This window comes from Daldinia decipiens (assembly GCF_022478715.1).
Source record: "Daldinia decipiens strain CBS 113046 unplaced genomic scaffold F4813scaffold_23, whole genome shotgun sequence".
Taxonomy (NCBI): Eukaryota; Fungi; Ascomycota; class Sordariomycetes; order Xylariales; family Hypoxylaceae; genus Daldinia; species Daldinia decipiens.
This window is the reverse complement of record NW_026054566.1, coordinates 137,487-151,648: the sequence shown is the minus strand read 5'-3', so window position 1 is coordinate 151,648 and position 14,162 is coordinate 137,487. Positions and strand designations below refer to the sequence as shown.

General features: G+C 46.8%; 3 protein-coding genes across 3 annotated transcripts; 1 reads left to right on the top strand and 2 right to left on the bottom strand.

Annotated features, from left to right (window-relative positions):
* Nucleotides 1-451: 451 nt before the first annotated feature.
* F4813DRAFT_364019 (uncharacterized protein) lies at nucleotides 452-1,336 on the top strand. Its single transcript, XM_049243766.1, has one exon. The coding sequence runs from the start codon at nucleotides 512-514 to the stop codon at nucleotides 1,274-1,276; it is 765 nt and encodes a 254-aa protein (XP_049098302.1). The 5' UTR covers nucleotides 452-511; the 3' UTR covers nucleotides 1,277-1,336.
* A 794-nt stretch (nucleotides 1,337-2,130) lies between these two features.
* On the bottom strand, nucleotides 2,131-3,791 carry F4813DRAFT_132492 (2-dehydropantoate 2-reductase). The gene is made up of 3 exons (XM_049238732.1): nucleotides 3,524-3,791; nucleotides 3,389-3,455; nucleotides 2,131-3,315 (listed from the first exon to the last, which is right to left on the bottom strand). Exons 1-3 carry the CDS (start codon nucleotides 3,547-3,549, stop codon nucleotides 2,302-2,304), a joined length of 1,107 nt encoding a protein of 368 aa, XP_049098301.1. The 5' UTR covers nucleotides 3,550-3,791; the 3' UTR covers nucleotides 2,131-2,301.
* Nucleotides 3,792-11,204: 7,413 nt separating this feature from the next.
* On the bottom strand, nucleotides 11,205-12,324 carry F4813DRAFT_364009 (uncharacterized protein; the record flags this gene model as incomplete). Its single annotated transcript, XM_049243765.1, has 1 exon — nucleotides 11,205-12,324. A coding segment is annotated over exon 1 (223 nt), but the record flags the coding sequence as incomplete, so codon positions are not given.
* Between the last annotated feature and the right edge of the window lie 1,838 nt (nucleotides 12,325-14,162).

Genomic DNA, 14,162 nt, shown 5'->3' with positions numbered 1-14,162 from the left:
AAGGAAAGAGCAATAAAGAAGAAGGCTTCTGGTTAAGATCAAACAGCTCATACCTAAAACATCAATAAAAATCTTCAAACGTGGATGCCACGCGGGTTGGGGTGCTTTGTCCCCTAAATCCACTTATTGATGGCTCGTGGTCAATTAAACAATATGTATTCATAATGCTGGTATTCTGAGATTGCCTGGACTCAATCTTTATATTCACCTCTTTCATCTCGGGAACTGATTATTAAGGGTCTTCTATGCATGGCCTGCTGAAAAAAACGTGGTCCTAGGTAGACCTGACAAGCAACACGAGGCCGTCTTTGTCCTGGTCCCTTGCAGAGCAGTCTCTTTCCGCAATTAACAAAGAGAAGTCACCGAGAACCCCACGTGGATACGGGAAGAAAGAACGGAATTATGTATATAGAGTTAAACTCAAGATGGCTGGCCGTATTAGAGGAAGTAACGATAGGACAGGAAACAGAAGGAAAGAACACCTATATAAAATACCAATCTAAAAGTCAACATGAATAAATCTGTAATAAACCGCCTCTTCTCCGGAAAGAAAGAGAAGATCGGAAACCAATTTGTGGATTTTCTGCGTAAGCCAGGAGCTCTAAAAGATACCGAGGCATACTTAAATCAGACTAAAGACCACAAGTATGGTAATTACGAGAAATGGGTCAAGGAGAAGACAGTTTTTACTGGATACGCCGACAGCCCTGCCCTCCTTGCCGAAAGTAAAAATGTACTTATAATAGGGAACCACAACTCCTTTGACGTTACCCAGTACGGAGAGGACCCGGGAAAAGCAGGCATGTCGATGATCCATATCCTGGGGATTCCCAAAAAGAATATTTTCAACGGTGTATCACTAGACCACGATACTGTATCCGTTATCGACGAGACAATAGACCTGTTCAAGGACAAGTGGGAAACTCCCGGCTTTCGCCAGAAAGTCCTAGACTACCAGAAGTTAGCTATAGCGAACCGGACTTCCGCAGAACCGTTTGCAAGATTGGATGGAGGGCTTGAGTTCTTAGCTGCCGCCAATGACTTTTGGGAAGCTATGAATCACTGGAAGGAACTCGAGGCCGGGATCCATACCCTGACATTCGACGACTTCACCTTTGGTCTTCATCTATGGCCCGACCATAGCGTAGGCCATCTTCACCTGCATATCATCGCTACGCCCGATTGGTGCCGCAAATATAGCACTTTAAAGCACGACGAGAAGACCAAGGACGCCCTTGAAGTTCGCGATTTCGTCCGAGGTCTTTCTCCAATCTAAACCTACCTAGAAAACATAGAACTAGAGTAGCTGCCTCGCTGGCGTCTTAACTAATCTAAAGTCTCAAACTACCTAGGTAGTAACTTAGAATTATTATGATCGTTTATGACAAGTATGATAAAACTCACTGGCAAGGTTGTACAAATTATATTCAACCCCTGAAAAATATTCACTAAATAAAAATAAAAAGCGTATTACGCTTATAATACAAGTTTAATTGATATACCCTCTTCTTAAATAAGTGATTTAGTAGTAAACTACAACCTTTAATAATTCGGTGCCAATATGCCGACCTTATCGTCGCTTTCTACTATTAACCCCTTGACTACCTTTGATTATATTTGCTACCTATTCAAGATATTAGAGACTCGTCTTAAAGCCTTAAGCCGTTGTATTAATAATAAACTACGTTGATGATAATCCCGATATTATTTACGTCAAACGACATGTAGATCATCTACATTTAGCCTTATGTCCTGTGTAAAAGGGGTGCCAGTCAAAAGAATAAGATAGTTACATAGTTCAAAGAGTACCAAAGGAGATTCTTATTGCAGACAACAGACAGAATTAACTATAGCTGACTAATATAACATCATACTAGGCATATGGTAGAGTCTTGCATTCTACACTTCCGCCAAAATAGTAGACCATACTACTTTAACTATATCCATCATGTGCTATAAAGTAACTAACTGCGTACTATAGGATTTTATAAGAGAAATACCTTAATTTCTACTTGCCAATCTCAAACTACGAAGAATACTATACCGTCTCTCGTGGTAGCTAATAGACTAATAAGCCACTAGGTTACGTCTTTTCCTCCTAAAAATAACTTGCCAGCTACTTGAGAGATTCTTTAGATACTATGAAGGCTACTATAATTTGCCACCATGACTGTAGTGTATACTAAAATCATCTAGGCACGTTATGCTACTACTTAGGAGTATAGGAGCAACGTTTCTGGATACTGAATTTCACTTAACGACTGCTGAGAAACAAACACGCTACGCCTTGTAAAAATTCCCCTATAACTTTCCCTTGGCCTTTTGATCCTCCCGGACCTTCTGCATGCTCCTCAGCAGCGCATACAGCGTCTGTAGCTTGGGCATATCCACGCCGGCTCTCCTGGCAATCCTAATCGGATTCCCAAGTATGACTTCAAGCTCCATAGGTCGGCCAGCCTCCCAATCGAGTAGCATGCTAGGCCTAGCGCCAGCGTTTCTTTCAGTGCTCCTGATGATCTTCTCAGGCTTGGCTAAATTATCTGGGAAGGGTTTCCCCAGAACCTTGGGTGCGGCGTTCCAGATCTCACTCATGACGCCCTGGATATGCTCGCGCAGTTCAGGATCGGTCAGCTGGTCGGCGTTACCGCGGCCGCCGGATAGCACGGCTGTGGGGTTGAAGGCGGCGTTGATACAGAGCTTGTGCCATCGAATAGTCTGCAGTTCGAGCTCAGTGTGTGTCTCGACGTCGCGGATACCACCGTACCGAGTCCACCACTGCGCTAACTGATCCATGCGTTGGTGTCCTTGTTTCACTACATCGCTTGGCTCGTCGTTCGGGCTAGGCGGTGTGCCGAGTCCACTGCCGTACGGTCCCAGGCTAATTCTCGTCCACCTGTTCTGCCGTACGACGCCATTCCTGATCTGCTCGGCGCTAATGACGGTAACAGCGCTCACTATCGGATTTTGCGGAAAGCGCTTACGGTATGGCTCCTCTACACCTACGCCATTTTGTATCAACACTATACAAGTCTTGGCGGAGACTAGCGGTGCGACTGTAGCTGCGTCGTCGGTTCGGTCGGGGAGAGCTTTGGTCGTCACTATAATATAGTCCCAACCATCTCTCGGGGATTGCCGTGTAGGTGCGAGATTGGTTGTAGCCGACGAGGTCGGGACGGCGTGTGCAATGGAGGGAAACACGGCATAGGGCGAAAAAGTATAATCGCCGAATGAATGAGTCTCCAAGATGACTCCAGAGGCGGCGATAGCTGAGTAATTGGATCGGGCAATAAGGGAGGTGTGGATGTTGTGCGAAGGCTACGATGTGCCATTCACGGCGCAACCGTCAGTTGTATGTCTAGCATACCGGCGACGATGCTTCGATGCTTACATAGTGGAGTCGGGATGCGTAGAAGCAGCCTACTGCGCCAGCGCCAACGAAGAGGATATGGACCGGTCTAGAGGAGTAATATTAGCTGTGTACCTTTGGGCGGTGGACTGTCGGGCAATTGCATCGGTGGCGCACTTCGTTGGACTATCTGAGTTCGCCATGGCCGTTGTGGCTTGCGGACAAAGAAAGACAGGGAATTGGAAAGATATGATGTGACTAATTGGCAATGGAGGTTGGAATTGTATGCGCTTGGTTGCGCCCGGTTTCCAGGTTTCTGTCCTGGTCGAAGAATCCTAGTCAAAAAAAGGGAGATGCTGTAAGATAGTGCGGATGTAAAAGCTGGAGAAAAGCCACGGATCGGAGAACAAATCGGGCGTTTTTCTTACTGGCGCAAAAGCTAACAGCTGAAAGCTTAAAGCCCACCTTACCTAAACTTTAAATGAAGCTTAGAGGATCTCGCTTGAATTTCATTAAATTACCGAGGTTGCACACCAATTAAACTGATTGATTGTATGGTACCTAGGTACCTACGTCAGATTCTTACGTAGGTACCTAGGTAGGTACAGAGGTTAGGCACTTCAGGGCAGGTGCTACTAATACCTACCGTAAGGTTATACACTATGTAATTACATGAACAGTCGTAACTTACATCAAACAGCTTCAACTTTTACATGTAACTATTGATCGTGTGTTTATGTCTTTTAACTTGATACTTGATGTTTTTCTAACAAATCAACTCTCGAAATGGCGACTAATTCTATTCGGGGAGGCGGACATCGATCTATCGCAGGAAATCAAAGGTATCGTCTATCGTCCAGGCTCGGTTTCAAAGGTTTCCTGTGAGACCATCTCTCTCACACCGTTGCTTGTTCGATATTAAACAGTTCGGGTAATCAAAGGGTCCGTGTTCGACGTCAGCGACTCTAAACAAAAGGCCCTAATCCTGCCTCTGTCATGCGCCAAGAAGGAAATATGCGTACTGCTGCAATATCTATATTAGAAACATGAAGCGGTCAGTAGATGCGGCGTTGACCTACATTACATTCCTACCTATGTATGCGTTCCCGTCGCAACCGGCCGTGTTCAAGACATATACCAGTCTGGGCCCAGCTTCTTTTCGGCCCCGTTCCGATCGTGGCGAAACCGTGGCGGCTACCCGCTCATCCGTTTCACCCGACCCGTCGTTGCTTTTACCTACAGAGGCGTGAGCCCAGACTCTTGGTATTCTGGGTATTCTTGGCAATGACGCTGCGAGATGGTGCGCGGACGCTAATCTTGTCAGACAAAAGTCGTGAAACTATAATCACATACCACGCCCAGCCTCGAACACAAAAGAGAACGCTCGAGGAAAAGAAGGTGGTAACTTGTGTATCACTTCGTAAGAGGCGTAGATGGTAGGGCGGCCAAGACCACGCCCGTTGAGCTTTAAGGGGGGGAGGGTGAGGCGTGCGCGCACCCGGATGTAATGTTGTCAGACGCGTGATCACCAGAACAGAGCGAATGCCATGCCCCATACATGTAATGGCACGTCTCAACAAAGAAGGACCAATATTCCCCCCGCTAATCGAACTACTCGTGGGGTCAACTGTGGAGGATGATGGATGATGGATGATGGGACAAAAGGGCAGAATGGGATTCCCACGCCATGTTTGCCACGTCCACCTTTTCGCCCCAAAGCTGAACTCATCTGATAGTGACGCGCGCACAGATACCGTAAGCTCTGACAGCGAGGAAGTGCGGATGGCAATCATGCTTCGGCCCTAAAAGGCCTAATATAACTCACGTCAGCATGGGGGTTACGAGGATGGAGGAGATATGTAGAAAGGTAGTGGCAGGGGAGGGGCTTGCAGGAAGTCCGTCAGTTCCGGTATCATTGTTACACTGTTCCTCAAGGGTCTTACGAGCACGTTCAGGGGCGTTCCCAACGCCGGTCCAGGCTCACAGACCTGACACAGCGCATTTCACTAAGGTAAGTCTCGTATCATGAGGAAAAAGAGGAAAGAGCCTGGGCTCCGCCGGCGGCGCGGGTGTTTAACGAAAGGTCTTAGGCGGAAACAACTAAGATGAGATATCGCGCCGTTCCGTGTTGCGACCGGGGGAAATAAAACTAAGGGTTACTCATTCCTATTCGGGCTATTTTCTAGCTGCTTCAACTCCTCCGTGGTGCGTACACATATTAGAATAGCTTATTAGTGACAAGGGAGTTTCCGATGATAGTCTCTTCATAGAGCCGAACAGGGTTCCGTCGTGTAAGGCATATCCCCGGAGGCAGACACACGCTTCGGCACGGCAGCCAATATAGCTTGCAGCTCTTGGCTAGATCACATCTTTGACAGCCGCATTAGTCTCCCACCCAAATACGGAGGCTGGGAGGAAAGAAAGGAGGGGGGGGGGTGATTTACATCAACTAACTTAGAATTGTACTTGTTTCAAATAGGGAAACTGAAATCATCCTAAGACTAACGGTGTTCTAATTTGATTAGTTAGTTTAGAAGTGACAGTTTCTTACCTGGATCAAAATAACCCTGGGAACTTTAGCGTTGTAATCCCCACACCAAAGGGCACGCCGTCCACTCTCTCGGATTGCGGATTGCCAACGGCTGCAGGTTGATATTACTCGTCACCCACAGCTAACCGGCTCAACAAGCTTCAACAAGCAACCAGCAGTGTTAGCCAGAAAACTTCGTCGTCTGGGATGGCGAATGACACGAGAGTAAGAGTGGTCCGGCTTGGTAAAATCAAGCATGATTTGACAACCCCGCAGATAATGACTAGACGACTCAGCCTATCCTGTCCCTTATATCTTACCCCAGCCTTTGACTAGGTGCTAATGGCGGGCTGCGCGGGGGGGGAGGGGGGAATCAGAAGCCATCAAAGTTGCACGGGCAAAATAGAGAAATTCTACACGCGAGATACTATGTACGTAATTCAAATGTATCCGTGAAATGATCCCTTGGTAATGAAAGCTTAGCTACCTACCTTGCCTGAATGTCTGCCACCTGCGCGTCTATCTCGCTTCCTGATACTACGCCATGAGGTCATTTGACACGAGCCTAATGTTACGGGAACTAAGGCTTGCGTCTGTAGGCTTATTTTTAACTCGTTCCGCGTCGTGTAATCCGGGGTACACTCTATCGAATTATTTGCTTCTGATCTGTGAAGTCGAAGTCGCAAGTTACTTCTGCTGAAAATTCCGCCCAGCGTTAGCTTCAAAAGGGGTTAACTATATTATTGGTTGATAGTCGCCAATCTGCGATTCACATCGTTCATCATCTTTAGGCGGATCCCTAGTAGTTAGGTTAAGTTGTTGGCCGATTATCTGCGCGTTCTCTACACCACAAGCTCTTCGACTACGGGTTAACTCTGTAAATCTTGCTCATCACTAAAGCCTCACTGATACCCAATCATGTGTATGGTGTGATTGTCCTTACTACTTGCGAATGTAATTTCTTATCAACCTGGGTCTACTAAGAGCGAAGCCTTTAGGTTCGAACACTAATAACAAATCAAATCACTTTCCGTTCATGCCAAGCAGAGATCTCCGCCGGGGATCCAGAGGCACCCTACGCAGGCTTTACAGCTACAGCGGAACTGATCCAACAGCTAACGACTGGCTGATATCCATGTCATAATGCCAAAATGGTGTGTGAGAATTCGCGGCATCGCATGATAACCGTCCCCGGAGCGTCGGGAAGAGCCCGTTTTACAATTTCCTGTGTTTATTTCCGTCCGCAGTCTGTGGCGACATGTAGTGAAGAATAGATAATGAAAGCAATGTTCGTTTCAAAGTTGAACGAAATTGCAGCACTCCACATCAGCAGCATGGTCTAGCCCTTCTGATCATCAAGGGCTATGTCCGCCTTTGCTTTTTTTGAGGATGTATAACGACACTTTCATAAGCCCTATATCAGCCCGGGAGGATGCATTATGATTGGTGGTAATAAGATACCCTGCGACAATAATCGTGGAAGCCCAATCTGACGATCACGACTAAGCCAGATCTTGCTAAGCGAAGGAGAAACGGTACGAATACTGAGAAAAGGGAGGAAAGTATTGAAAATTATGTGACCTCAACTGATTCCCGGACTCTCAAGGAGATGCAAAACGATCTCTCCAATCCGGGCGCCCAGCAACGGGTTCGTATTCTAATCTCTGCCAGGAGCGAAAACACTCGCGTCAATAGTTAGACTGCGAATGCCGATAAACGTATGAAACGTTTGGCTGGCATGTTCTTAATTTCTTTTCGTTTTGTCGATGGCTACCCTAGAGCTTGCCATCTCGATGCTAGACTTCTAGACATTGTTACGAGCCAACAGATTACAGGCTGCACAGCAACGTGCCAGCGCCGATAAGTGCGACTCCTATGGGTTGTCTTGAGCCGAGAACTATCAAGACTACCTACACCAACCAGATAGCCAAGTACAAGATATGAATAAACCTACATAGATCATCTGAGGTTGACCGAACTCCGAAGCTCCGTTACAATATGGTGTCGGAACGTTGCAGATTCATCATCATCATCATCATCATCTAGGCATGCAAGCCGTAGAATCCCGCGCTCCCACTAAAGATTTAACGAATAAAGTTCAGGGCCGCCCTCCTGGGCAACGATGGCTCAAATCGGCAAAACCAAGCTTTGGAAGCGGTCCATCTAAAGCGGGGAAGCTAGAGTGTAACTTAAAGGGTAACGTGTAAGTTACATCGGTATTGGTGGTCATTAACCATATCCAATAGGAACGAGAAAGAATTGTTAGCTGGGACAGATGCGTCTGGGGCTGATGTGCCTGATTCCTGACGAGATTTCAGCGTGTGAAAGGCTGTAGAGTTTGTGGGGGGTTAGGCTAGCCAGTGCCGAACACGCAATGAGAAGATACCAAGGGACTCGTATGTGGGAGGTATCGTAGACTTGCGGGCTGATACCTCCAATCATCGTCAGTCAACCAATCCCAGGTAGATTGTCCTGCAAAGCATCTGCATAGTTGGTAGTAGATATGCAAGGCTCCATCGCCTCTCATATATCAGATTTGCTATTCGCTGTAAGACGCATAAGGCAATTGCTGCTCCCGGCATGTGCAAGCGAATATCGAGACGGGCTAGATATCAATAGCAACCAAGCATGTGTAGATTAATATTACCAACTGAAAGGCCTGTCAACGACTAGATTCGGCGGGCACCCGTAAGGGGCGATATTAGCAAGGATCAAGTTTGCCGGCGGCATTGTCGCTTTTGCTGCGAGAGATGCATGAACGCTTGGAGGCTTTTTTACAACGTACAGTGCGAAAGGTAACTCGGCCTAAGTCGCATGTACGGTATAAAAGGGCTAAGCAAGGCGAGCTTCTGGAAACCTTGTAGAAGCCTTGTAGAAGCCTCGTCGAAGCCTTGTCGAAGCATTAAACGGGTGTACTTGAAACCCTAAGGGCCGGGTGTTTCCACCTCGAGACCCTTAAGTTTGCCACAAGCTATTGTGGCATTGGGTCCTGAAATTCCGAACCAGCCCGGACATTCGTCATTTTAGCCGCAAACATATGCTCGCTCCTATTTCTGGCGACGCGCGAGACACTTGTGTGGCCAACCTTAACAGGCCAGGGTAATATGTGACGAACGACAAGAGTGTGGGGTTTAGCAGAAAAGGTAGGGGACAGGTTTGTCGCATTGACGGTTCAACTTGCTCAATCAAGCTTTCCGGTCCAAGGGCTCTCTGATAACGCTCGATATACCACATATGGGTTTTTGCGAGCGATATGGTATCATTCGTAACCTGACAGGTCGATGCATTATGACAATGCTCTCTTCTTTTTCTCCGCCCACGTTCAAGGGACCTTGTACTTACATCACCAGAAAATCCTGTGTGGTGTCAGGTAATGGTTGCTGGTGTTTCGACATTAGAACTGCGACTGTGAGGGTAACACCAGTTTTAGTATAGACAGCTGGCCAACTCGTGGAAGGCCAGGTCAGATCCAGGGGTCCAGTACGTCGCCCACTACCAAGTCCGGGTGTGGTAGTAACCGTTAGGACGGTCTTATGACGCCCGCGATTATGGAGAGCCCCGAAGGAACTATGTTGGGTTTCTGGGGAAATCCGCCATCCGCCATGCCGGGCCACAGCCGGATGGCATGCTGGCATGGCAATATGCTCGTAGTCACGCATACCAACTAGGCATGAAGAAGAAAAAAAAACAAGCACAAACCCAACGTGATGGGCGAGATGATCGCGCCGCATCAGATAGGTACAGGAATTCTAGCTTAGTTGGGTTGAGGTGCGGTTGGACAAATCCAGCGGGAGGCTTGAGATGCCCAAACTGAGAGCGCACTAGATTATTTGCCACCAGCAAAAGCCCTTGACTTGTCCAACCTAAGATTGAGGATTCTCAGCATGATAGCTTGTCGCTATAGTGGCGCACGTTATAGCGATCACAGGCTAGAGTAAGTTACCACGGAGAGCAACTTCGCTGCACATCTCGCTTGAAGACGAACTACTGCAGTGTGACAAGTAAACTACGTATTGGGTAGACAAGGCTGAAACCAAGTAAATAAAGATGGTCGCCGGGGTGACGAGGTCAGCGGATAGTGGTGTTAGTAGTGTTATACTGCTAGGGCAGGGAGGCGCGCGGGATAGAGAGTTCGGCGTCGCATCTTCTCACGGCAGACTATGCGAGTGATAGCTGCAGGGTGGAAGGCTTGCCGCGAAAATGACATAGACTTAATAGAAACCCGGCAGGCTGGATGAGGTATTCAGTTGTAGCGTAGCACAGCAGCTGCTTTCTACTACGGAAGCAGAATCGAAGAAATAATAGAATCGGAGCAAGTCGGGTTGAATGATGATGTCCACAACAGTAAGGCACCTACAAAGGGTGGTTGATAGGATTGGGCATTATAGAAATTGGAACGGGTGTGGGAGGTAGAAAGAAAGTCGTAGGTAGGAGATTCTTCGGCAGGTTGGGGAAAAAGAAAATTTTCATGGCATCGTGACGTGCGATCCGGCTTGGGATGGGGGTGGATTCGGTGCAGAAGAGAGTAAAAAGAAAAAGTGAGGTGGAATTGATGTGGGAGACTGGAAGAAGAAGGGGGGAAAATATTAAGAAATAAAATAAATAAATATCATAATTGAAATAAAAATAGGTTAGCAGCTTAGGCGGGTTAGGTACCTAAGGCAGGTAGGTAATAGGTAACTACTGCCATAGTAAAGTAGCCTGAGTTGCGAAATCAGGGAAGTTGGGAAGCTGGAAACTAGGGCAACTTGGGCTAAACGGGGCAAGTGCTTCGTAAGTCGCATCTAAATAATCTATCGGGCCGGCCAACGGTTTCGATATTCAATTCTTTATTTTTATTTTTATTTGTTTAAATTAGAGTAGGGCTGGGCACGAGGCAGTACAACGCATCAAGATATCATACTGTACGTTTTTGGCAAACGGTTTGTGCCTGAATATAACTAGGTACCTAAGTATATACTTTTACGCATATATTAAGTAGGTACTGTTAGATCTAGGCGCATGTGCGTACGGGTGTAGGGTTAGGTACAAGGTAGTAAGGTTATTTAATTAAAAATACCTACGTACAATGCCATCTTTTCCTTCGTTACATACCTATGTAGGTAGGTATTTATTTATTCACGTGTCTCGAGTATGTAAGAGGTAGTCATGTAACTTACATGTAGTAAGCTACTCGTAGATCTTTGGTTCATACCGACATTTTGGTCAGCAAGCCCCCCGAGTCCGAATCAGCAATACATACCTACTTGCGTGGTTGGTATGAAGGCACAGGTGGATTGTACATAGGTATGAAATAGGTATGAATTGTTTAAAAACAATGGTCCATCTAGCACATCCCACCTGCAAGGACCCTACATAAGGCGTTCAAGTAACTACTTGGTCATGTGTTTGACATATTTGATGTATTTTCGTACTTTTCCGGGGCTCCCGTTATTCGAACTGGCGCCTACAGCGGCCGGCTGGAAATTCATTGATGTCAATATTACGGTGTGTACGACAAGGCTCCGTATTCTGCACCTCTAGGATTTAGGCCCGCCTACTACGGGGGTGTCCGCTTAATAGCTTGCTTTTATTCGGTATGTAAATACTAATGTATGTGAATAAATAAATAATAAGAATGAGAAGAATAATAATAGCAATTGAAGGGTCTGTGTTACTTACTATGTTACTGTAACAAGCAACTACTATGTACAGTAATAGAATCCTCCCCCCGGCCCTCGAAACGGTATCTAGCCCATTGTCGACCATTGTTGAGAGATATGTTCCCCGTAGGTACATAGTTGAGCTGCCTTGGATCTACCCGATTTGTTCATCTGTTCCTGCATACCCAGCTATTTAACCTAGTTAACTGTCTTGGTAATCTCACAATCAATCGTGGCTATACCGTCAGATGAGTCGCTAGTTCGTATTACCCTTCGGACTTTACAGATCATAATAGGCGACGATCGTTCGGAATATCTACGGAATACATCATCTAACATATGCATCAAGCATGATGCCGGCGACACGGTTGTGACAAACGGCCCTGGTCTAGGCTACTAGCCCGCTCGACTTTCAAGGCGCGCTCGTGTCAAGTTGTTTCACTTGCCATGCTCCTCTCATTCGAAGTGTTTCCATTGATTAATAGCAAGGTAATACGAGTATATCTAGGCTAAGGGACGGGGCGGCCCTTCTAGAAATCACCCATCCATGGCACTCGAATGCCGGAGGGAGATGATATACAAGTACGTAGGATTCAAGAGTCACGGCATCGGCACCTCTCGCGCCCGGAGTTACCAAAATGATCAAATCTGATTTACTACCATTCTCCGTTTGAAAGTGCTCGAATATGTCCCTGGCTTGGCTTTCAATTTTACCATGCGCTTCGACCAGCGCTGGTTAGCAAATCGACCGGTCGTATCGCGATACTTCCTGGTCTGCAAGTCCTCAAGAAATATGTAATATTAACTGATATCAAAACTCTTGGCAGCCAAGATCTTATATGTGTTTTTCCCGCCCTGAACCTTTACATGAGTGCTTGGGAGGATTCGGGCTGCTTAGATGAGGCTGTCGATGCCCTTGGGATTGTCAATATAGATACCCCGATTGATATTGCCAAAGTCTCACTGAAGTCTCATCGCCAGGTTCAGCAAACGCTTCCTAGCATGCTAATATTTATCTCCTATGTATAGCCAATTCGCCAAGCTTATTCGTAGACACGTACGTATACAACATAGACAGATCGACTTATTAGAAACCGCTTCGATACGATTTGCCAAGGGCCAAGACGGCGGCCGTGCTGGATGTTTTGGGTGTTGTAGTCAAAAACGGCTCTAAGTCAACGCCCATTTACCACCGAAGAGGTGCAATTTGTACGTACTATCCGACGTTAAAGTGGATGACTTAGTTAACGAGGCTTCGGAATGACCCGCGATTCCCGAATACAATGACCGACTTACACCACAGTTCAACCCGCATGTGCACAGGCTCATGTGCCAAGAAAACAGATGCGCAGCTGTGAATCAGATCCTAAATAATATGCATAGGTAAGATGCGTAGTAGGGAATACCCTTCCAAGCTTCTTACACCTACCAGGAATCCAATCCGAGCTCGGTAGAGCGTTTAACTAGATAATTATTACTGGCTTATAACTCGAAGGGTGTCCAGAAAAAAAGAGATGAGAGAAAAGTAGAACCCGACGTATGGGATATCGTACTTTAGTCTCAATAAGCCAACCGTCTAGCAACCGTAACGTCGTTAGTTACTATTGCTATGTATTCCTCGTTATTTTATTTCTTGATGAGGAAAGACAAGCCGGCGATCCAGCTAACAAAGATAGAATAGAACTAAAATAGGTATGTAGCTTATTTTTTGTGAAAATAATGAATAATGTTGCATAATACGTGACCGTAAAAGCAAAGACAATTATGTATGATAACGGGGACTAGCTTCATCTCACCTCCGTGCATCTGCAACGGAACGTTTTCTATTCCATTGCGCGGCATGGAACCCCTGTCGTGGTCCTGTGAGTGATCCCGCCCTTGGCGGGCTTCAACTGCTAGCCTGCTAGCCCCTAGCTGTCCTCCCAAATCGAAGCTAACGAAGTAGGGGTAGGCAAGGTAGGCTGAGGAAGCGCATCTTGCTACTGGTTGGCTTAAGCTGGGCCCGGCGTGGGTTGGAAGCTCCTATGTCCCAACACCGATGTAATGCCCAGAGATTCTTGGTACTGTTTTGGGGGGGGGTGGAAAACCTTGGCCCTATCTATTTGTACGTACAATCTACATACAATCTAGCAAGCCGTAAGCGCAAATATGTTGTACATAGGCTCGGTTTCGCGCTACGCAGTAATCAAGACTTCGTTTGCGTGCCCACCTTTATTATTTTTTTCCCTTGCCCTTTACCTAGTTGAGTATTACGGTGCTTCATCATCTGGATTCTAAGAAACGTTCCCAGGCCAAATCAGGCGGGTAGTTTTCCTTCCCCCCAGCCAATCCACAAGCTCCGTCATTGCTAGCCATGTCTGGGGCGCCATTAGCCCGTGATGACATCCATCGACAAGTATATTCCCGGCTAGGTTTGCTGTAGAAGGACTAAGTATTTTTTTTCTCTCTCGCTTTGGGCTTCTACTTTGAACTCGACGGTTCTTCATCCCACCAGGTTGTAGATGATAAGCCTGCCCACCTACCTACCTGCGTTACCTACCAACCGGTCCTTGGACCTTAGACTCAACTTCTTTAAACCTCCCACGTTCCCCCTTCCCGAGCCGACTGCTCCCGTCAGTCTCGCTTGCTCTCACTCACACCAAAT